The sequence below is a fragment of the Geospiza fortis genome, unplaced genomic scaffold, assembly GCF_000277835.1.
Source record: "Geospiza fortis unplaced genomic scaffold, GeoFor_1.0 scaffold171, whole genome shotgun sequence".
In the NCBI taxonomy this organism is placed as follows: Eukaryota; Metazoa; Chordata; class Aves; order Passeriformes; family Thraupidae; genus Geospiza; species Geospiza fortis.
In genome coordinates this window covers 4,951,444-4,976,171 of record NW_005054313.1, presented here as the reverse complement: position 1 = coordinate 4,976,171, position 24,728 = coordinate 4,951,444, and the positions used below count along the sequence as shown (strand labels likewise).

The 24,728-nt window shown below is 41.0% G+C and overlaps 2 protein-coding genes across 2 annotated transcripts in view; both read right to left on the bottom strand.

Annotated features, from left to right (window-relative positions):
* Positions 1-8,592: 8,592 nt before the first annotated feature.
* On the bottom strand, positions 8,593-19,375 carry LEO1 (LEO1 homolog, Paf1/RNA polymerase II complex component). The gene is made up of 12 exons (XM_005419745.1): positions 19,340-19,375; positions 16,401-17,166; positions 16,048-16,152; positions 15,441-15,535; positions 14,631-14,776; positions 14,082-14,166; positions 13,661-13,755; positions 13,251-13,385; positions 12,459-12,594; positions 11,965-12,151; positions 11,596-11,693; positions 8,593-8,874 (listed from the first exon to the last, which is right to left on the bottom strand). Exons 1-12 carry the CDS (start codon positions 19,373-19,375, stop codon positions 8,770-8,772), a joined length of 1,989 nt encoding a protein of 662 aa, XP_005419802.1. The 3' UTR covers positions 8,593-8,769.
* A 50-nt stretch (positions 19,376-19,425) lies between these two features.
* LOC102040312 (tropomodulin-3) overlaps positions 19,426-24,728 on the bottom strand; it is a 17,405-nt gene continuing 12,102 nt past the window's right edge. The window contains exons 7-9 of the mRNA XM_005419652.2: positions 23,941-24,084; positions 23,455-23,599; positions 19,426-21,320 (exon numbers count right to left, since the gene is read on the bottom strand). Of these exons, the coding sequence (XP_005419709.1) occupies positions 21,289-21,320; positions 23,455-23,599; positions 23,941-24,084 (321 nt within the window). The 3' untranslated portion in view covers positions 19,426-21,288. The remainder of the gene's footprint in view (positions 21,321-23,454; positions 23,600-23,940; positions 24,085-24,728) is intronic.

Here is a 24,728-nt window from a genome sequence, read left to right as displayed (position 1 = left end):
TTTGGTATGAATTGTGAGAAACAGCCACTCACTTTTCATAGTTTAGGAAGGTTTATTAAACCTTATCAAAATACAACAGAAGACTGAATAAAGGAAAAAGGTTACAGCGCTGGGGCAAAAGATTTTCCCCACCATGTGCTTAGCCCCTTCACAATGGAGGTTTTCCCTTTTTAACCTTTTAACCCCTCCCAAAGTTCTGTTCATCAACCCCTTCTTCACTGTCCAGTGGTGGAGGTCTCTTCCCCAATTCCTGATTGGAGGTCAGTGTTCCATAGTGACAGGCCAGCCCTCCCAGATGTCCCAACTCCAGCTGTCCCTTGATAACCACATGAGGGGGTACAACATAACTATCAATCTATAAACTGTTCTTAACCTATATCCATTGTCCATTATTGTGAGAGTCAATCACTGCATCACTGATCTGTCACCCACAGAACAATGCACCAGCAGGGCAGGAGGGAAGCTCACCGTGTCCCCTTGCTCCTGCTGAGGTGCATGGGGCTCACCAGCACAGCCTGGCCCAGCAGGTTATTTTGGGGAGGTGAATCAGCCCAGGAGCTGCTGCCAGCACACATGACGAGGCAGGAGAGCTGCCAGCTGCCCTTCAGCTGCCAGAGCAGCTCCTCTGTGCACAAACAGCCTGGCACAGCACCCACTCTCTCTGGCACAGGAGGTTTGACACTGCTCAGCGCAGGAATCCTTCTGGAGCACAGCAGAGTCACACGTAACAGGTTTAACCAAAGCTGCCTATTCCCCTGCTATGGAAACCAGTCACAAGAACCAAAAAGCTGCCCAGTGACAGGAGTTTTCTGTGCTGCTCTCTCCTAATCTGTCCTGTTCCCTTCTGACACCCTAAAACTGATGAACAGCAACATGAACTGGTTACAGCTGGCCCAAAGCAGCAATCTCAGCTTTTCACATCAAAGCTCTGCCAATGCATTATCAAGGTCACTAAAGCTCAAGGGTATTTCATCTCCCACCTCCAAATGACCTCATGCAATGTGCAGCCTTTCTTCATCCTCACAAAACAGACTCCCCACATACAGACAGACAACAGAACTTCCACTTGTAAGGCCTAAATTTCCAGAAGCATGAATGATTCAGGGCTCTGAGCAGATGGAAGCTGACAAGTGCTTGGTGGTCCACAACTGAATGACAGAGATGCCACCACATTTAGGAAATGCTCAAAAAGCAGCCATGTAAATTGCAGCCCTGCAAATTGCAGCCCTGCCTTGTTTACAACACAGAAAATGTACAGACTGAAGCCATAGCTAAAGGTGAGCTCAGAAAACCTCTGGGAAACTGGAGACAACAGCACAGTCAGCACTGTGAAATCACAGGTTAAAATCTGTCAGAAAAGCTTACTCAAGTTTACCCTGTCTCAGAGGACAGAGGTCCATGTGCAAACCCATTTTTCTGTGAACTTAAACCCACTGGTGTTGTGTGCCAATGACCAACCCTGTGACCAAGGCACTCAGTACTGCAGAGTTCTGCCCTTAGAGATTTGCTACTCTCTACATCTCAGCAAACATTTCCCTGCTTTCTAAACCTTTAGAGGGTTTGTAAGGCAAGCTGCCATGCAGCAGCAGCCCTGCCATGCCACACTTTGGCCCCAAAGCCAAACCCCAGCACTGCTCACAGCTCACAGGACCCTTCCCATAAACCATCTTGGAGCAGAGTGGAATTCCCCCTAGCCTGAGAACCGCTGAGCACACCATAACTCGGGCAGCAGCCGAACACTTCAGAGCAGAAGTGCAGCCCTGGCTTGCAGGGCAGCAGCACAGGGCAGGCACAGCCTCGGGTGCAGGGATGAAGCTGAGAGAGATGGGAGGGCAGGCACGTGCTGGAGCTGCACGGGCTCCTGCAGGAGCTGCCTGGGGCTGCTCCACTCCCTCCCCGAGCCCAGGGCTGTGGGGACACGCACAGACCTCACGCCTTCGTTGCTGAATACAGACTTTATTTTCCAGCCTAAATTGCATTAGTATGTATTCCTTTTTTTTTTTTTTAATGCAAATTTTCAGTTTATTTTATAGCCTTCTTTGTTGCCAGTTTTAAACCACATATATTTATATGGCTTGGAAAGAACCATCTGGAATAACGACTTGAAAAACACATCCTTCTGGCAGACAACTTGTGTACTTCTGGGTAATTAGGATGTTTATAGAAAGCCAGGGCATGCCTGCGTTGGGTTTTTTTAAATTTTTTTATTTGTGAGCCCACTCTTCATTAATTACCTCATTTTCTGAAGAGCAAGAAATAAGGTTGTGCCTCTGTGAGCCTCATCTGCAGCACCCCCCGTGTGAGAGGCCAGGGTCTGACACAACTCCAAAGCAGGGACTGCCACTCCTCCTGCACCCATCCCTCCTGCACCCTCCCCTCCTGCACCCTCCCCTGCAGGCTCTGCCCCAGGGTCCTGCAGAAGGCAGCTGCACGCTCAGCCAGACCCAGCTTCGCCCAACAGAGCCCCTCTGTGAGATCAAACACCTGCTAGGAGTTCTGCCCCTTCCCTGCTTCCAAAACAAGGCTTTCCCCCTCTATTTAATTTCAGGTTTCCTTTAATCTTAAAGCTTTTCAGGTTTTGGAAATGACGTGGTGTAAGAAGAAGCTAAAAGCTGGACTTGTTCAAGATCAAAGTCCTTCAAAAAGCCAATCTACCTAAAATCTCTAATAACTTTGGAAAGGCAATATACTCTTCTAAAATTTTGCAGTCACAGTCTGCTGGAAAAAAGAAAAAGTTTGCTCAGAGTTCAGCCCCACAGCATGCAATCCACCGGTCCTAAACCACTGCCAGAGATCCTCTCACACAGCTCAAGTGTGACACTAAACTGTGTCAAAAAGCTGGAGATGTCACTTCCAGACCCCTGGCAACAGAGATGATCTGCCAGCACATCTTGGATGATGTTGTGTAACAACAGAAACCTGTTTGGGAAAGTCTGAAGAGATTTAATAAATTGTGAAAGGAAGGCAAGAAGGGAAACAAAAACAGAGGTGAAGAGAGGCTCAAAAGGAGCCTATGACACTCCAAATAATTTCTTTCCCTAAAGAAGCTTCCTTCCAGCTTATCTGGGAATTGTATTTTGTGCAGGAAAGTGAGTGTCAGATGCAAAGTACTGTCATACCCAGGGCTGGATCCAAACTATGAACTGTCCCGAACATCCAGGTCAGCACTCCCAACCTTTTCCAACCCACAGCCTCAATTCTTAACAGATGAGCATGAGCTCATCTGCTTTTCCAGCAGAAGCCTCTTCCCAGCCTTCCAGCAAGTCTGGATCTCTGGCAAATAACTTCAGAGCCAGAAATCAGACTTAAAAATGCTGCTCCACACAGTGTGGGACCTATGCAGAGGTGTAAGTGTTTGTAAGAACACACTGCAGTCACAATGCTTTGCACATTTATGTAATTCCCATCATGGAAATCCAGAATGCCCCAAATAAATGTCATTGCACATGTATTAAGGACATTTAAATGGCTTGAAAAATCTCAGATAATCCAGCTTACTCAAAAATTTTGCTGGCTAGCTGAAGGGAAAGTTGTCCCAAGAAAAAACAGGAGCACAGGCAGTAAATAACAGGAAAACAGCAGCCCTGATGTCCAGCAAAGGGCCAAATTACAAAGTGACTCAGGTCTTCAAACTGGCAGTGCAGCATTCAGAAATTTATTTCCCCAGTATCTAGCAATTTGTGCTGTGGCAGGACTAAATCCTCAGCAGAAAACCACATACATGGTGCTGCCTGCTGTATGCCAGCAGCTACTCAAGTTCAGTGTTTGAGAAAGTCTGAGAGCCAGAATAATCCTATTTATTTCTGAGATCAAACAGGATTTGCAAAAGGGTAACATATCCACAGATTAGTGAAATGTTCCCAGTGTAAATGTGGTCACTTTGCAATCATGTCCAGTAAGTATTTTCATCTGTAGATTTAAAGGAAGTTTTGACCACGAGAGACATGAGAAATGGAAAATACACATTCCATATATATGAATATATATAATATATATTAAGATATATATCCATATATATGGATATATGTGAAAAAACCACTGGGAATGGTATTCACAAAAACCAATCCCTCCTTATCTACCCCTCATGAATTTTGACTCACTCACATGTCACGGACATATTTTATGAAAAATCTTTTTGTTAGGATTTTTTCTTCTGAGAAGCTGAAAAGCTTCAGTTTCTCCATGTTTTGCTGCTTTAGAATGTGATTTAGAGAATTGTTTACCCAGCATGTAAAAATGTTTTTACTTGATGACCAATGACAGCCACCTGTGTCGAGGCTGTGACCAGTCACAAGATTTTATTTTCCTTCTTTTTCTTTCTTTTCTAGCTTTCTGATGAAATCCTTTCTTCTATTCTTTTAGTATAATTTTAATCTATCATTTTATTTTAATATAATATATATAATAAAATAATAAATCAGCCTTCTGAAACACGGAGTCAAGATTCTCATCTCTTCCCTTGTCCAAGTTACCTACAAATTCAGCACTCACACAGGAAGGTTCTTCTGCTATGAGCAGAGGGAACACACCAACAGCTCACAGCATCTCCTTAGCACAGGAAGAATCAGCATTCTCCAGTGATTGACTTTTCTAAGCAAGGTTTTCTTTGGGAGAAGGAACTTCAGGACACTATCAAAGCAGCAGTTGTTCACAAAGATGCAGTCCAAGCTGGAATCATCTACGATTAATTGGGAATGAATCTGAGGTGATGCCCAGGTGCAGCAGAGCCATGGAGGGGATGGAGGGGAGCACTCTGCAGCCTCCCACTCCTCGAGGGGCACAGGGCTGAGCTCTGGGGAGATGGACACGAGGGAATGGGGAAGCTGTGTCAGGGAAGCTCAGCTTGGACGTCGAGAGAAGGTTCCTCCCCAGAGGGTGGCTGGGCACTGGAGCAGCTCCCCAGGGAAGTGCTCACAGCACCAAGCCTGACAGAGCTCCAGAAGCGTTTGATTGCTCTCAGTGCCATGGTTTAGTTTGAAGCAGCTCTGAGGAGCAGCCAGCTGGACTCACCAGTCCCTGTGGCTCCCTCCCAGCCTGGGATCCCCTAGGACTCCATGTGCCAACCCCTACCTGCAGCTGCAGCAAGGACCTGTTCTGAGGAACTTCCCAGAGCTCACTGCCAACAAGGGTCTTAACAAGGGCTCAGGTGTGAAACTTCCATGGCTTTGCTCTTAATTCCCTGTGCCCTGACACTACTGTGAAACCAGCACATCAATCACTCAGCTCACAACAGAAAAGCCTCCACCCAAGGCAACAGTGAACCCACTGCTTCCAAAAGAAACTGCAGCCCCTGAGATGATGGGAGAGCACAGTGCAGTGGGCTGAGCTGGCTGTGTGCAGCACCTGATGTGGGCTGAAGGCAGGAAGGAACCCTTCTGAAGGAGCTCCCTACAGCACTCTTATTCTAAAACAAACCCCAGCCATTTGCAAGGGGAGATCCTGGGAAAACATTACCTAACCAGTCACAGCAGACACAAACCTAATTATCAACCAGACAAGCACCATAAATAACCTAAACAGATGCACAGATGTTACCTCTGTGATAAGAACAGGGGCAGTCAGAGCTGCAGAAAACTCTGGAGCTCATTCAGTCACTACAGGACAACACCTGATATCTCTGAATATTCATTCCCATATATTCCATATATTTTTCATCCCACTGGAATTAAGGCTATTTAAAATTAGATGTGGCTATTTTAATACCCAGCAAACATCCTACCCAGCATGTCTCCAGTAAGGGCAGCCAGATCAAATTAGCTGGCTGTCAAGATAAAAGTCAACATATTCCTTATATATTCCCACTATCCATGACTGCAAGAGAAGGAAGTGCCCTTGGGTTTATTTGAAGATGTAATTCCATGATGGAATACTTTGGGTCAGTGGGTAGCAATGCCTTCAGGGTGCTGTGCTCAGCTGGGCTGCTCTTGCCTGACCTGAAGGCTACACAAACTCCCAGGACATCCCAGTGCCAGGGCTTGCTCCCTGTGACATCCCTGGGCTCTGCCAGGCCCTATTCAAACCTGCCCTGTGGCAGCTCTGCTGCTGCTTCCTGCCTTGGTTGGCAAATTTCTGGAAAGGTTTCAGTCCAGACCTGAAATGACACAGACAGATCAGGCACAGCCTGTAACTGCACACTGCACTGAGTGCTGAAATAAAGACCATTTTGTCCTGATAACTTTAGAGAACATCCAGTAATAAATTCCTGTACTTTCCACTGGAGATACTTGTCTTTCTTCCCAATAAATCTTCATTTGCACATCCTACTTAGGAAGGAGAAAACTCATTTCCTCAGGGAGTTTGCCCCCCTCCTACCTGAGCAGGAGTATTTTGCTTTCACAGCAGTGCCCACTCAGGCAGTGAGAGGTCAGGGCTGAGCTCTCTTGACACCCTGCAACACACCTGAATCTTTTACCCAGCCACCATAAGTACTCACCAGGCACTAAAACAGGCTTTATGAACCCTCATTCCATCAACAGACAGACTGGGAGGCTGGGAAAAGGGAGAGCAAAAATTGGCTTCAAGTTAAATGAAACCATACATTAGACCCACAACTGAAATAACACTGGGGATAAGGCTAAGTTCATTCAAGTGACTTTAATTACAAGATGATTGTTAAACCAATTTAAGCTGAGAAAACATTTTCTTCAAGTCCACATTTAAATAAGACTTTAAAAGAGCAGTTTACGAAAGATGACAGTGTAAAAAATGACTTCTTTTCATCTTTGTAATCCACAAAAAGCCTAATTTTTGGAAGCTAAAGTGGACCACTTACTTAGTAAAGGCTTAGTCAGCATCAAACTTACAAAAGTGATTAAAACATTTTCACTCTTAGGAGTCTAGTAAAAATAAAAATAGCCAACATTTCCATTAAACTGTTATAGAAGTAAACACATTAGCAGTGAAATGATGCTGTGTTTCCATATGCCAAATTTGTTGTTTTAGAGGTATCTGGGAGGTTTTTATGTGAAACTACAGCATGTCACATCCATATGGAATGAGTCCCTTCCTAAACAGCTGGCTTCTTCCGGAGGAGGTTACCAGTGGAGAGCAGGTAACCTCATGTAAGGAACCAGTCTCCCAGCAGAGGTCTAAACTAAGAGGATTACAGGGTCAAAATTCCAGCAGCTGGGGGACTTTATCTGCACATTAAAGGGGCACAGAAACTCTCAGATAAGTATTTAAGTATAAAAAAAGAGAAGAAAGAGTTTCTCAGGCACTCAGACTTCCAAGCTGAAATTTTTCACCTTTTCTTACTCGCAGTCTCCACTGCAGTCAGCTGCTCAGCAGAATATATTAACACATGCACAGCTCTGTGCTCTGCAGCCAGAACGCTCCTGTGCCTCCCAGACAGGAGATGTGGAGGCAGAGCACTGTGGCAAACAACTATCCTAGCTAAAGGTGACAAAAGGTGTCCAGGTTGAAAGATCTAACTCAAAGAGCCAGGGAATGTCACAAACAGAACGCTCACTATGAGGCACTTTTTCCCTTCTGTTTTAGAAAAAAAGCCAAATTCAGTTTGGCAGGAGAGAGATGGGGACCAGTCCCTCTTCAGTAACTACCAGCTAGTTTATGTAGCACAAATCCACATCATGAACTTTGCACAGCATCACTCAATGGTTTTGTTTGTAGGGGAGTTCAGCTACTTCTGCTTTCTCAACTTCAAGTCACATTCAGGCTTGCAGGACTATGTGAGCCAAAAGAGCAGCACAGATAACATATGAATGGTTTCTCATCAGTGAGAAAAACTGCACATGGTATTTCATCTCTGAAGGAAAGAGGGGAAAAGTTCAGCTATTTCTTCTACTGTTTTACAGCTGGTATTGTATTGTCAAATAAGGTGTTTAAAAAAAGTGTAAACACAGCAATGGTTCTGTCTAGAACATTCTCCTCCAGTGATGTCCCAGCTAAACAAAACCACTTATAAAACCTACCAGAACAAGAAGAAATGGCACCATAAGAATTACATGGGACTCTGAAACACAATTGTCATGTTGCATTTTTTGCACTGTGATTCATTTCACCTTTTAAAGGAGACTTCCAGCTCTGCTGGCAGAAATGTCAGTTTTGTTGAAACAAGTGCTTTTATTCTGACATTTACATCACTAGCACATGACTATTATTATTGTTGTTGTTATTATTACTGCTCTGGCAAGATGCAGATATTCATCCTGGACTTCAATGCATGAAAAATAAATGCCTTATGTGATCAGTTAACTGTGAAGTTCATGCAGTTAAAATGATTTACTCAAACATGGCAAGAAATATTTTTAGTCAGCAAATTACACCAGCATAGCAATGTACTGTCCAGTAAACAGGAAATAAGGAGTATCTAGGGAAGAAACAGAGTTGCACTGAACCACTGTGTATTCTTAGCCAGCTCTATCATCTTACCCTTGTTGGGCAAACTTCTCATTTAAGCATTCCACAGAGATTAGCATGGCTTCTCCTAATGAACTCACTAAGTTAATGACCAATTCACTTGGTAACCAGCTACTACAGTTCTCAAAACTGAAATGCACTGTGCAAGACTAAAATCAGCACTGTGATGATCCCTGTGCAACATCTGCTGCAATGAGACAAAACTCTTAAGAGTCAAAGGAAGTCAAAAAAACTTTATTCACACCAGAAACGCAGACTTAGGAATTTTCCTTTATCAAAATAAGCCCCTTATGGTTACTTACATCTGTGCTCTAACAGAACTGTACAATATATATAAACATATATATAGAAAAAAACAACAAAAAAATCAACTGCTGCGCTTCCTTAATATTAATCATCATCTTCCTCCTCTTCATCACTTATCACATACTTCTTAGGCTTCTTACTTGCTTTGTCATCATCATCTGCTTTTCTCTTTCCAGAAGGTTCACCTTCCTAAAGGCAAAAAAAGGACAAAAATAAACCACCATATTTCCAGCTAAAGTAGGAAAAACACAGAACAACAACAAAAAGACCTCAAAGTCTTTCTTGTAAGAAAAGCAAAATTACCAGTTCTAGTTTTTCCATTCTGTGCTACTGTGAAGCAGGGCTGGTTCTGTGCCAGTCCTTACCCTCAGCACTGAGTGGCTGCTCCCCGTGTCACACCCCAGAGCAGGAGGGTCCAGGAGGAAGCTGCAGCTCCATCCCCTTGCTGGCCCTGCATCCACACCTGCTCTGCCTGAGCAGGGCATGCACAGAGCCTCTCTCTGCATCATCTGCATTTACAGCATGTGAGGGGCACTCCCACCAGCTCTCATGAGCAGTGAGTTCTCCAGCACACAGACACATTCCCTTCAGGCAGCCCCTGCAGCTTTGCTAAGTTTTCAGACTATTTATACCTGTATGGCCTGAATCAGAGCTACTGAAGCAAAGAAGGAGTTCAGGAAGTGGGCAGGCATTTTGCTCAACAGAAAGACAAAACTAAACTAACTGCTCTCTGGCATAAAGAAAAAAAACCAGGAGGAATCACTGGCACTCAGAATCAACAGTCCAAGAAATGTAACAGTTTATAGTTTATGAGGCTTCAAAGAGCTGGTCAAAGGAACTCAAATCACTGAGTTAATTACCTGCTTACAAGCAATACCATAAAGACTTTTATAGGGCTGATCTTCAGTTTTTAGGTCATGGAGCCAACAGGTTGATTTTTGCTCCATGTACATTTCCACCAGTTCATTTTGAATCATCCTTCCAAACAACATTTTAAATCACGAGTTGTTCATGCAAAACTCATCCATAGTGACATGAGGAACAAGTGGTAACTCAACTATTGTTGAAAAATAAGTGTATCTTTAAAAATACTCCCAGGCCTAAGCAACCATCCCTTTTTCCATTTGTTGGTTTTGGAAGTGGGGGTTTGGGGTTTTTTTTGTTTTTTTTTTTTTTTTAAAGCAACTTGCTTGGATTTTAAGGAGGAAAGATTGAGTTCTAGAACTTTAGCGTTTCAGAACTCCAAGGATCAATTATTTATCCAAAGCATTTGATTCTATATTAAGGTGTTCAGTACGTACCGGGAGAATCGCAGTTACGAAGGAAATTTAAGCAGGGAAAACAGAAATTAACAGGGGTGGGAATCTCAATGATAGCTTCTTCCTCAGAACAAACATTCTCTTGTAATCTAGCTGGGCTATTGTTCAGTGAGTCATCTTCCTGTTCAGCAGAATATCCCCATTAACTGCAGCAACAGTGAAACTACTTGCTGTGTGGTGATAAAGTATATTATTAATAACAGACTGACATTTGCAGTAACGGTAACAAATTGCTATCAGCACAAAGATTTGTGCTGTGCTGCTGACTGACAGTAGGTAAAAGCAAGTGAGTGTACAAGGAAGCCAGAGCTCCCATGTGTGGTTAGGCACTGAGCACCACACTCCCCCTGTGGGCACCGAGCACAGAACTGGAGCACCACTGGGGTTTTCTGTGACACTGCAGCACCACTCCGAGGCCCCAGAGGAGCATTACCTTCCAGCCACTCTTTAAAATGGAGGCTGCAGCTCCTCAAGCAGCAGAGAAATGCTGCTGATTAGACCTTTTCTTCTGAGAGAATGCAACTGACAAGTCCTCACGTTGCTGTATCATGAACTAACACATCTAGTAACAGTCTTAAAAAGAAACAATTCCATTTCTACTAACAAATGCTCACAGGGCTCACAAAATTACAGTTTTGTCTACATGGCTCACTATGCCTGTTATATTCTCTGATATATTAAATTTTTCTGATGTATAAGAAAAAGCCAGGAATCTATGTCATTAGAAGACAAAACTAATTTTTACTAATTCCACTTCACATTAGAATGCCTGTTAGTGCAAATAACTCAGCTGAGTCTGTAAGAGCACCAAGAACCTGCATTCAGCACATAGAAAACACCCCAGGGGCTGGGGAGTGAGGCCTCCCAGGGACTTTACAGGAAACACAGTACAGAAATGAAAATGAGAGCAACTTACTCCTTGTGTAACACTGCAGTGCTGTATCAGCAGTGAGAGACTTGAACTAAACCTCAAATGCAATGTTCACAAAAACTCATTTAATAAGACCCAGCAGTCATAAATTACAAACCAATAAAACACCATTTTAGATTAGGAAACAGCACTACTGCTGTAGCTAACAGTTTATTTGGTCAGGGCCCAGTGTTTCAGATGATGCTGGGGTGATGGAAAATGTAGGTTTAGCAATGGACAGCAAGTCTTTTTAACTCAGTTTTTTTTAACTTTTCTATTTAAAAAGAGCAGAAATACTATGTGAAAATGCTTCCCCTATTTCCATAATAAACAGGAGAGGACCATGTAACTTAGGTAACACTGCACTACGATTCAAATATTAAGTCTTCTTAGTCCTTGAATAATTTTGGTGTATTCATTTTACATAACTCTGCATAAATTTTTCCATCTTTAAATCAGCAATAACAATAGTGTCCTCCTTTGGGAATCACTCAGGTCTGTGAACTAATGCAGTGCATAAGAAATTGGTGATTAATTAGCATGGAAAGCATGCCAAGTCAAATAACACATTCATCATGGCGTAAATGAAACCACAGAAGTCCCAAGTTTAAACACAAGATTTAGTGAAGGAAATGTTCCTCATTAAAAATGAGCAGCTTAAGAACAAAGTCCTTCTCTTACCTCATCACTATTAAGTTTCTTTGCCTTGAGTAGTCTTTGGGTTTTATCTTCATCTGAGCCTTCGTCACTGTCAGAAGAGTAGATTCTAGCACGTTCCTCTGCACATTCCAGAAAAAAATAAAAAGCCAAATATGTTTATCTGAAACTGGTGAGGAAAAGAGAATATTAAAAATGTCTTATATTTAGTGCCACAAAATGTTTGCAGAACCTAAGTCCAGAGTAAACAAAATAAACTCATACGAACTGAATTAACATCTCTTTACGTATCGAACGAACTGGCAAAATCCTATCTCACCAGGGCTGTCCTGTGCAATTACCCTGTCTGAATCACACAGGCCTTAATGACATGCTGTTAAGGTTTATGATTACCTCTGATGCCACCCTTGTATCTGTTTTTGATAGCTGCCAGACTGATTGCATCATCCCCCTCGTCCTCCTCGTCGTAGCGGTCGGGCTCCAGGTAGCTGGCGCTCAGCCCCCGCTGGTGCTGCTTCTCCCGCATCCGCCGCTGCTGCGACTCCCTGCGGATGGAAGCCCTCAGCCTCTCCTCTTCTTTCTGGCCAAACACACAAGCAATGAACTCAGGGAGAAAAATCCCCCAAACCACCTCAAGAGAACCTCGTATCCATTATTCTCATATTCTATTGTAGTTTTTTACATAGCAGATAAAGGCTGCAAATATTCTCATTGTTTTGTCATCTGCCAGCTTAAGCAAGCCACACCCATGGCTTGGAATTCTTGCTTAAAACACCAAAACATTACTGTTTTTCATAAATCATAGAATATTCAAAAATGTCCAGCTCTGTTACAGGTGTGACAATTTAGATTAAACCAGCAGATCAGAGAGTTCCATGCCACAATACCTTGATCATTTCTGTGCGCTGAGACTCTGGATCACGGCCTGCCATTGGCAAAATACGAATTTTCTGGGTCTTTGAACATCTGTCTGCCAGAGACAGAGTCATCTTCCTGTGGGTGGCACTGTCTGTAGAGTGTGGCCTGGTAAAAAATTGCTAGGGGTTAAGAACTTCTTTAAGGAACATATCCATTTTCAAAAGACAATGGTAGGGCCAGCGTACTTGAGAGTTCAGAGATTCATCTGCACAAAAGTAAAAGCATCAACCCTTTTTAAAAAGTATTTATGTGCACTGTAACAGCTACTGGAGACAGCAAGTGTCCCAGTAAAATCACAGTCCAGCCATTAACAGCTGGACTCAAAGATCTCTAAGGCCTTTTTTACCCTTAATGATGCTAGAATCCTACAACCTTTGACCCTTATCAACCTAAAGATACATCCTCCTCACAGTTCACATCAATATCTCAAGAAGCAACTGCCATCTTGATAGCAAAAGATTCATTTCAGGGAATAGTAATATTTTTTCTGACTCAACTAGGACTTGCATGTAAAAATGAAAATTAAAACATGTATACAAAAAACCTGTATGTAGCCTGCAGGAAATGGCACATTAACATTCCCAACTTAAACACCTAATGTAGAATAAATCTTACTGACAAACTGAGTTTGGAAAATAGCACATTCTTACTAACCTGTGAAGCTCTGATGCTTTACAAACTGCTATATCTAATTTTTATTACTAGTAACAACACTTAATTGCAAAAACAGTATCAACATTTGATATAGAACAGCAGTTTACCTGAAGGTTAACTTGGTCTTGAACACAGCCTGTCCTTGCAGGCCAGTCCCTTGTCTGATGAACAAATGATTGTGGTCTCCTTGTAGCGGTGCCTTGTACACGTCAAAGACCTCATTGCCCAAGTGGAGGGACATGCTTAAAAGAGATTCCCACATCAGTTACTTGATAAAGCCACTGCAGTCTATTTTCTGGCCTAATTTCTAAATGGAGAAAGCCTTCATGTTTCCTTTTTATATCTAGCCAATAATTATATTTCAATCTAAACTAAGCAGAGCATAAACCTTTCAAAGCATGGAGATTAAAATAATTTGTACTGTGCAGAACTGATGTCAAAGTTTGCTGACCTTCCAATTTTGCATGTCACTGCAAGAAGAACTGCATTACTTCAGTAATAAAGGGTGCAAACTAACCTTCCATCTGACCATTTAACTATCCTTGCATTACTTTCTCTGATCTCGTTCCCTTCCTCATCTCGTCGCATCCGCCATCGTATTGTGTTTTCTACCTGTAGGGGCAAAAAACAAAACAGTTTTTCTAGCTCCTAAGGAATACTGTGGTAAAATATACCCCATATAGGTCAAGAATTGCAGTTGGAAAGGCTTGATAATTTCTGGCATAATGCAAAGAAATAAAGGTGAAAAGTATTGCTTTTATAGGTGAAATGCAGCTGTCAAGCTTTTAAAAAATTTATGACTAAAATAGATCAATTTTCCTCAGTGCCGACACCTTCATAATCTGAAAACTCAAAACATCATTCGAAAAGATGTGAAATAGACTTTGAAGGCAAGTCCCTAGATGAGTGTAAAAGACAAAGGAAAATTAATACTATACCTTGAGTTTTAACCTAGTTCTACCTTCTTCATCAAGCATCTCCTCATCTTCAAATTCATCTTCATAATACTGGGGATCAAAAGGTCTGCAACAAATTTTAAAACACATTCTTTATTCTTCTAAGAAAATTAATCCAAGTAACCAGCCTCATCATAAATAGTACATTTAACATACAGGAATAAAAAAGGCCTTATTCTGAAATTCAAAATGATGTTTTTAATCACTGGAAAGTGCATAAGGGTCAGTGCATTCACCTTTCACATCTCTGAGAGCCTAAACTTATGCTTGCAATTCAACTGGTAGCATGTGCTTTCAATTAAACCACATTTTTGTCTGTGTTTAACAGACACTAAGTTATATCATGCTGAAAACCACCTTCATAATAAAATTACCTGATTAGAAAACAACAGCCATTACTATTGACTAATCACAACCAAAAATATGCATCTTAATGCCAACAACTTTAAATAGAGTAAACACATACTAAACAAAAGCAATATAGGGAAACACTAAAAGACTTTATCAATCCTGTATTTAATGTGCAATTACCTGGGCTCCACACTGAGGAAGTTGGGCAGCTTCACAAAATACAAATCATTACCCAAGTCTGTGTTTACTTTTGGTATTTCTACCTCTATTCTGGTCTCTGGAATAGGCTCTTCTTCCTGCTGTTCTTGACTCAGCCCATTCTCATCCTAGTGGAAAAAAAAGAACAGGAGCATAAGTGAAAAAATCTATCTGGCTACTGCTGCTCTAATAATTACATTTTGCTTAAAGAAAAGTCATTCATAGGCACAGAGAGGTCAGGAAGATTTGGATAAAAGAATTCAGGCATTTTCACTGAAAGGAATTCAACTCAGCATTGTCATGTGGCACTTTAAGTGACTTCAAGCACCAGTGCAAACTCAAGAGACCTTAGGCAATAAAGAACAGCAAAGGAGCCAACAGAGTTGGCTGAGCACTGGAGACTGGGGGACACTTTCTACCAGATTAAAGAAGATATTTTTATCTATTATCAATAAAAGATTAAAAATTATCATAGAACCAAAAGTGTTTCTCAAATAGCTGCAATAAGTTACCAAAGACAGCTACGGCTTTGTATTTTATTTGGTAGCAATCAAACTATTCTTCACATTTTTTTAGAGTTCAAAAAGTGGAGCAGGGATGGGGGAAGGCAGATTAAATCTGATATTGTAATGTATAAAATTTTAATAATTCTTTCAGCTAGGACAAAATTATCTGTAATGCTACTTAATGTCACTACTCTTTTTTTCACTAGAATATTACCCAATTCAATTGGTGTTCTGCATTTCAGAGTGCAATGGCATGGTAATTATCTCAAAAGTCAAGTCCACTCACAATGGGCTGTCCTGGGGTTGGTGGCTTGTCTTCTCCATCACTCCCTGAGGAAATGTCATCGGCACCTCCAAACAGGTCCATGACATCTGCATGCTCTTTAGCAGAAAAATTACAATTTTAAACCACACATATATATGCACACACAGCCCTAATGCAAGATTTATTTATCAAATAAGGAAATCAAGTTGAAAAATGGCAACAGAAGAGTATAAGATAATCCTTATTCAAGAAACTGAACAGAAGTAAAGAAATTTCATTATGCATTTTGGAGATTTTACTTCTCAGAAAATAAACACCTTTTCCTCAGCCAGCTAAACCACCACAAAACATAGCACAGGTTCCCTGGGCTGCTCTGATTACAGGAACCATTTTTCAATATCTTTCAGTAAAAATGCATGAAAGAATATTTGCACAAGAGAAAACTTGACAGAGCTATCTGAGAGGAGCAGCATGGGCATCCCACACAGAATTCTTGATGTCTGTTTGGTTATTTCCATGGCACCATACAGCAAATGCTACCAATTCCATCAAGTCCTGTAGCTGATGAATGGCAGGCTCAAGAGGAGGATTAGAGGACCCAAAACCCACAACCCCCCCCAGAATTTACCTTTCTGCCCTTCTGTGTCACTCTCTGCTTCTGAATCTGATGCAATCGGTTTCTTCCGCTTCATTCGCAGAACTTCATCCTCGCTGTCGCTGCCCCTTGCAGACTCTAAGGAGCAGAATTATTCTCAGCAAATTATAAATTTTGGTCCACAAATTTAAAAATTCCTCTCTATTAATAAGCTCTGAAAGTGCTGCATCAAAAAAAATTGCAAAGATGACCATAGTTAAAAACTATGAAATCAATGCCCTTATATTGAAGTTTCAATCTTTTCAGGTCAATGTGAACAAATAGAGAGAGATAAACAAAGAGAGACCAAAACAGCAGCAGATCATTACTTCTGTATTCATTCCTACCAGATTTGTGCTCTTGCTCCTCCTCATCAGAGTGCTGGGCCCTTTCCTCATCATCAGAGTTCTGCATCTTCTCCTCCTCAGACCGCTGGGCCCTTTCATCATCGTCAGAGTTCTGCATCTTCTCCTCATCTGAGGCCTGTGGCCTTTCCTCATCATCAGAGTTCTGCATTTTCTCTTCATCTGAATTCTGCAGTCTTTCCTCATCATCAGACACCTGTGGCCTTTCATCTTCATCCGAGTTCTGCACCTTCTCCTCATCATCAGAGTTCTGCTGTCTCTCCTCATCGTCAGAGTTCTGCTGCCTCTCCTCATCATCCGACTGATCGCTTTTGTCCTCCTTGCCCCACTTCTCATCCTCTGAGTGTGCCTTCTCGGAGCCGTCTCCCTCGGAGCGATGGCTGCCCTCCTCGGAGCCGTGCTCGTCGTCGTCGTGCGCGGCCTCGGACGCGCTGTGCTGCTCCCCGTCCGACTGCTCGTTGTCCTCGTGCCCCGAGCCCTCGGAGCGGTTGTAGGATCTCTCGGAGTGGTTGTCGCTCCCCGAGTGATGGGATGCTCCTTCATCCTCGCTGTCATCCCCGAACAGCTCCTTGTTGCTGGGTTTTACGGCCTCCCTGTCGTCGTCCTGGTCGCTGTCGCTGCCGGAGGCGTTGCTCCCAGAGCCGGCGTTCTCCTGCTCCGAATCGGAATCGGAGCCGGAATCGGAGTCTGCAAAACAAACACCGCCCTTCAGCAGCCAGGATGACCCTCCGAGGATGTGTGTGCATTGCTTTAACAAAAAGCCCGAAAACACAACCGAACCCACAGAGAACGGCCAGCAAGATCAACAAAGTTAGCGAGAATAGTAAAATAAAATGGTTGCTAATAAAAGCACAGCCAAAGAAAGGCACAATGAAAAGTGATCGATGGCCCAAAAAGTTTCAAACCACAAGCTGTGATCTAAGATTCTAAGACTGTAGAAGGAATAAAGAATTACACAAACAAAAGTAACAATTGAAATAGTGAGGGCTTAAACAAGTAACTAAACAGACGCGGCTTCTAAGATCCTACAAATCCAAAATTGTCACTCTGTATTTAATCCAAGTCATCTACCCAGGGAGGTTTATGACAATGGAGCTACTCCTCACTGCCGAGGCTGGTAAATGCGCTTTCCAACAGGAAAATAAAAGAACACCTGCCTTGAAAAGTAATTTACAGGAACGCGCACGAGAGTTTTTTAAACGTCAGGGACCTAAGCCAGGTGTTCCACTGTTTCCAGAACTCGGCTGCGGCGGAACAACCTTCCCTGCAGGCACCGAACCCCGGCCCGCGGCTCCGCGCCGTTCCCATCATACAAATGCAACAGCTTCAGTCTGTGACACAGGAGTACTGCCAGCGCCTCCAGCTACTCTACTTCCAACTTCAGCACAAGTTTCAGAAATTAAAGTGTGTGGAAAAACTGCACTCCAACTGGAATTAGCAGATATCTGCCCACATTATTTCACATGACAGCACTGATTAAAAGCCATTTTCAGTTTCTATACATTTCTACTTTGCATACATATCTCCTCCTAAATGCCCAATTACAACAACAACCTGCCTATAGATCTGCAGGAAAAACAAATTCTGCACTCTCTTTTGATAATTTTGAAGCTTCTCAAAGCAAATACATGCTGCTTTCTGCACTGCTTACTGTACACAGCAGGCCTGACTGGATTAAATATCCAGGGGAAAGCACACCACTTTATGAATGGGGGTGGGGCTTAAACTCTCTCTGACTTCCAAACTACCTAACGAGGGAAAGCCGCTCCCCTCAGCGGCACCGGCCGCTCCCTGCCCGGCCGGAGAACGAAAGGTGTTCTCATATAAACACCAGGGTTTCAAGCAACTCAGTACAGTACTAAAAACAGCAAACAAACAAAACCCCGAAGCCACAACAAGAATACAGTACTTTAATCATCCAAAGATTAGTAACTGTTTTACATTCTGACAGCATATAGTGCTGATATGCTAAAATACTCAATACCTGCTTCCCCAATGGAAATTTAAATGGAACACTTGCTCGTTTGTAGCTTACAAACGCAGGATTACTCAAGTCGCAGAGACAGTGAGGCTATTTCTTTAAAATACAAGAGTAAATAGGTAATTGCTCTGAAATATTATGTTTCCATGCTTAGCTTGGAACCAACAGAATCAACAGACGCGGTCATTTGATTTCTGCAATAAGCAGGAAAAATAATCAGTAAGAAAACAGTATCTCTTTCAGAAAAAGCCCTTGTGTTTATGGTAACAGGCTATCGCAGTAATACCACCCCTGCACTCACTATCAGTAAAATCATACACAGGATCGCACTCAATGGCATTACATCAGTGTTCACTTTGTTTGTTGAAACTGTTGAAGATTCCTGGCTACAGACAGAATTTCTTCATTTATTCCAAAAAGGATGCACACTGCAGGCACAAAAGTGATTGCTGTTAACTGTTCCATGAACCACACCAAAGGTCTTCCAACAATTTGGATGATAAAAACCCTTCTGGTTGAAAAAAATTATTTTCCATGCCCAGCCTGTCAGGTATCTGTCCTGAAAGTCAAATTTTTAGCTGTTGTCTATAGAGTTAAACTATTTAACTATCATTTGTGACAGGACACCTGAGAGCTGAAGTTTCAATGGTTCTGCCTTTGATTGGAATATAAATAATTAAACAGCCAAACTTGATTAAGTAATAGCAAGAAAGGGATTTGGTCTATTATTTCCATAATCCACCCTTTCAGTTTTCTCCTTCATTTTCAAGTAGGAGATAACTGCCTAATCTTTTTAGATAGTGATAAAACAACTCATCATAGAATCCCAATATGTGAACAGATTCTGAACATGCAACCCTTCAACAAATGAAGGAAGACATTACAGCCTGTTTTTTGACACAAAATGATAATGGTGCCTAGCAAATCTAAAGTAAAGTACAGCTTTAGGCAACTCAGCACGACATGCTTCGGCCATGTTTATACAGCAGTGTCTGTCTGTAAAAATACACTTAACTTCTGACTGTATGCATGTTGTATTAGAACTTTATTTCAAACTTTATTTCAAGATCTAAAAAGTTCTTGAAAATTTACAAAAGCCCAAACCAAAAGAAGCCCTTTTTGTTACTCATCAGAACACTTCTGGAGTTGTTGTGAGGTTACAGTAAGTGTGGTCTTTGGTTTTAACTGAACTAATTCCAACTTGGTTTTCAGAGCACATATTTATTTGTAATTCTAATAAAACACCAATCTAGAAGTAGGGGTAAAAACTGTTCTTCCCCGAGTATAAACCAGTTATATACATCCCCACTGAAGGCACTATAGTTCAAAATTCTCTGTACAGTTGCAGTAAAATTTGAAGCCACCTCCAGAATAAAGTCTGTCTTTAAAGATCCAAACCAAGACTTGCAGCAAATTACAGTGTGGGCACAGTGTCAGAGACTTGCTCTGTTTTTACAGTATATACAACCTGATGCAAAATTCTCAGTCCAATGTTTTCTACACATAAATGCTCACCACATTATGATCTTTGGATGAAAATAGATGTCAGTTGAATTCTCTTGCTATAAATACAGCCAAGAAGTCCTGTAGAACATTTTTGTGATCTCAAAGCAAACTAGTACAAGTACAGTCCAAACAGACCTACACAGAAAAGCTTCTAGATTTTCATATTTCCAAGTGTACTGTGATTATGTACAGAAGTTGAAGTGATTCTTGTTGCCTTATTAATTTGCTTATAGAACTTTAAACACTTTAACAATGACTACGCCCTAGAGATTTGACACTACATATTGGTTTGGTTTTGCATGTCTTAGGTAGTGTTCAACATCAAGACAGATACAGAATGGAAAAACCCCTTCTTAAAAGTGTTACTTCATTATTGAAAACTGTTAGATTTGTATGAAGTACAAATAGTTTAATGTAATGTAATTTAAGCCAGTGGTCTTACAGTTAAGGCTGCTTTTCCTGTATAGTTATGCAGAATTTTAAATACGAATGCCCACTACTTCTAGAGAAATTGATACTTATGAATGTAGATAACAATTTTTAAACAAAGAATATAAACTAAATAATGCTGATGAACACATGAAATCAGTCTAAAAATGTATTCAGTTTAGATACAGAGCAAGACACAGTTATGGGACCTTTAGAAAAAGACTTTAAGGATTTAGATGTAACAGAAAAACTGTCGTTTTGCAAGACTCCAGAATTTTTTCCTTGTTTTCCAAGGCTTCCATTTTTGTATTAGTCCCTCTAATTCCTCAGGAGAACTCCTTAGCCAATTTATTTTTGTTTAGCTTAAAAGGATGTCTTTGAACTTGATTACAGTATCAAGAACAAATAAAAAATAAACAAGTAGAATTACAAATAACATTGCTGTAAAAGATTTCTCTTCAGTGCAGATGAACAAAGCTGAACAGCTCTACACGAGTGCAGCTGCTGGGTGAAGAATCCCTTTTCTCTAGAGCATTGTTGTCAGGAATATACACATCCCTCCTGGTAAATACACACCCCCAGATTTTCTTACAGACATTTCAGTTGGGTCAGTATCTGTCCAATCATCTTAAAAGTCCCATTCTTTGACTACAGACAATTACATCATTGATTTGCAATTACATTTTTAGTAGAAAGCACAGCCAAAGTCTTGAAATACAAAAAAAAAAGTTCTTAAAAAAAACCCAATCAAAACTTATGGTAGAGAGACTGGCACAGTTACTGTGTCTCCATCCATCCCAAAACCGTGCTGCATACCAGCAGATGATTTTATTCTTTGCTTTAAAAGGAAGGGGGTTTCCAGTCTTTTCCCTTCTAACCAGGTCAATGGAGTCCAAGACTGCCGAAGCCCACGGTGCTGCCCGTGCTGACTCCACAGTTCTGGCAGCAGCTTTGCTAATTGTCTCCTTCAACCCTTCTCTTCCGAACTGCAACAAGGAGACAACAAAGAGAACGTTTGCTATATTAGCACTTTAACTGTTGTGTTTCTGTAACATGAACAGCTACTTTGACACATGAAGTACCACAAATTAAGGCAGCTAACACTTGGCATTAGACAGCATTTTAAGCAAATAAGCTGAGCTTATTGCCTTAATCACAAACAGTTGCAAATATTTCCAAGGAAGGACTTGTGGGAAACATTAATCATCTTATGTCTGATAAGCAGATTTAGCCAGGATTCTTTTTTTACAGTTTTTGCAGTTTTTTAGAGGTGAATTTTATTTATGTGGCTTCAAAAGAAACACTACAAGAGCTTCATGGTATATCTAACACAATTTTTACACACACAGATGTTACAATCAGCAGCCTAAAATTTTCCATTTATTAATAAAAACATTCAATTGTCAGAAAATGCAAGAGCAATAAAAATTTGTGATTAAAATAACTAAAAGCTCACATGTTATTAAGATTTGAAAATATGCAATATTGATTGAATGACTGGAGTTTTCCTCAACATTTGTATTATTTTTGATGTTTTCTTTTCACACTATCAAATTATGTTTCCCTTTTCTGTGCAGACAAAGCAAATGGCACTAAAGGTCTTACAGGACACATAGAGGACAAAATATAAAGGACATCTCCATTTTGCTTAAAAAAGTGAAGCAAACACATCTATATAAGAAGAAAGTGAATGTGGTCTCAAATTCACTCAATGGAAAGTAGGTGGCAAAAGTTCTTCATACCTGCTTTCATCAAACTGCAAGAACAGATGAAAAGAATTTCCAGCCCTAGACTTCTCCAATCATGCAGTTAACAGTATGCAGACAGGGAATTGGTACAACACAGTGTGAGCAAGGAAAAAGATGCAGACGTTTTTTAAGAAGGAACATACAAAGAGAGAAATTAGAGACTTCAAACATCTTGGTTTCAGTGCTCAATACCCAAGTGGGTATTCAGAGTAACCTTCTCTGTATCTTCAGGGCTGGACAGATGAAAAGGTATTTGCAGAAACTTTTACTCGCATAGTCCAGACTAAGAAAGCAAAGGAAAAAAGGCAAGACATCAATAGAAGCATAGATTTTGAACAGTCAAGCACTAATAAGAGAACTAGTGAGATAGGAAGCCTTAGAAAGCTGTGAGACACCTGAAGCATTATGATAAAAAACCCAACTGGTTTAGAATCTATTTTGAGAAACAGATATGCAGTGCCTGAGTGCCTTTCTTATCTCTCTGTGCTCTATTCTAGTTACTCATCCATATCTTTCAGAGCTGTTCTCCTCCACTTTAACCTTTATTCAGAGTGGAATCAGATCTTTAAACCAAATTCCAATTTCCTGTGTCATTCCCTCTAATATATTCCTTAACTACCACTACTACTACTAAACTGCATGGCCCCTTTTCACTGATGAGAGGTCACCACAAAGCATCTAAACCAAAAAGATTTAAATAAATAGAGTTTTAAAATGAAGTTCCACTTGAATAGATGGACATTATTTTGTAGCGGAGTGCCTCAAGTATTTGACATTATTATACAAATGATTTCCGTTCATTTGCTATGTTATTAACAAATTTTCTGCTGATCCATTTAATTAGGATTCTAACTAATGAGCTCCAACAAACCTGACTGCAGCAAATAAAGATGCCACTGCTATCAGCTACTTGTGCATGAACAGAACCACCAAAGGAGAGATTACCCAGTCCCAGCCTCTGTACATGACAGTATGTTCAGGTTCCTTGCTCAAGCAATCCCAGTGACATTGGGATACTGGCACTGAACAGGGCATCCTACACTGTCAGTTTCAAGTACTGCTTTTAAAGAGGAAATTAATCCTATCTGAATAAACTGGGTGATCAAAACCACTGTTTTCACTCCCTTTGCCACAACTCACAAGAAATTTTAATGCTCTTGTTCTAGACTATGCTAAAAATTTTCCTCTCATGGACAGCCTGCAACAAAACAGAAAACATCAAGCAGCAACAAAAAAGTAGGAGTAAAGCACAGGAGAAACCTGAAACTGATCTACTAATCTTGTGCTATCCTGGTTTTGTCAAGAGAGAAGGGGAATAACCCCTTTAAAGCCTTTGCCACACACACAGTCAATTAATAATGACAGGTCTTACCCAAATCATTGTTTTTTGTGATAGCTGCAGCTGCCCTGGCTCGAGGTCCCTGTTGTGTGAAATGGTATCCAAATTTGAGGATCTTGTTGTTTTCTTCAAGCATCTTGGCAATTTCTACTTCGGCAGCTGTGCCTAGCTGCTGCCTCTGTTAAAATAAAAGGTACACAAAGACAACAGACCTTAGGTGTGTTCATCTTGAAAGAGAACAAAATACTTTCCCCATATCAGTCAATAAACACTCGGCTTCATTCTAGTTAATCAAATAGGCAGAAGATCTTAAAATATATTTGTACACCTTAAAGCACAAGGAAGCACAGAAATCAGCCTCAGCTAGATGCTTCTGACAATCTTAAGGGCAATTGTTGATGGTGTTAAGATAATTAAACCTAAAATATTTGAAGTGTTTATCACAAGTTGTCTTGTAAAAATATTCAGTCAATTAGGATTGGCTGGGTTTAGCTATGGTATCACCACCACCTCACTTACCTGATTATCAATTTTGATCTCTGTCAACGTTTCATTGTCTTTCAGTGCATCAACCAATGCCAGAATTCCAACTCCAGTGATGAAGTTTGATTCTATGTTCAAACTTTTTAATTTTGTGTTTCGTCTCAGCATATCTGCAAGAGCCTTTGAATATAAGAAAGCATCATTAAACTTTTGAATTTTGCTGCAGTACCTCATAGGACACAGCAATAACCACTTCCAGTAACTAGTTCCATGGAACCAGCAAGTTCAGAGATGCAAGGTGTAGCTTTGCAAGCTTTCATTTACTGAGACTGAGATGACTCTTTAGCCAGGCATTATCTACATTCCCTTCTTAAGTAGCATTCAGTCAAGAGAAGGCCTGTCTTTCTCTTGTTACAAACTAAAAAGCTACACAGAATATAAATGGTCTGAAATTAGCACATTGGACCAATTCCATTTTGTAAGCTTTCACAGCACACAACGAGCAATGCAGGCTGCTAAGCAAAGGCCAAAGAAAGGGCATTAGTCAACTGAGAGGAGAATTAGATATGGTTAATTTGTAAACAGGAGATCTGACTTTGAAAGTGCTTTTGTCTACAGATTTGGTAGGAAAAGGTAAAATTCAAAGCTCTAAGCACAGTAGCAGCATGTAGCTAAAGGCACTTTTATACGTGATGTTATTTCTGAGAAAGGAAGAAAACAGGAATGGCTAACTGCTGAGTTTACTGGCAGAAAAACTGTACCCTCTGAATTTTTTTTTCTATCAAGTCACAATACAAAAAATGCAACAAAACTACACCTGAGAA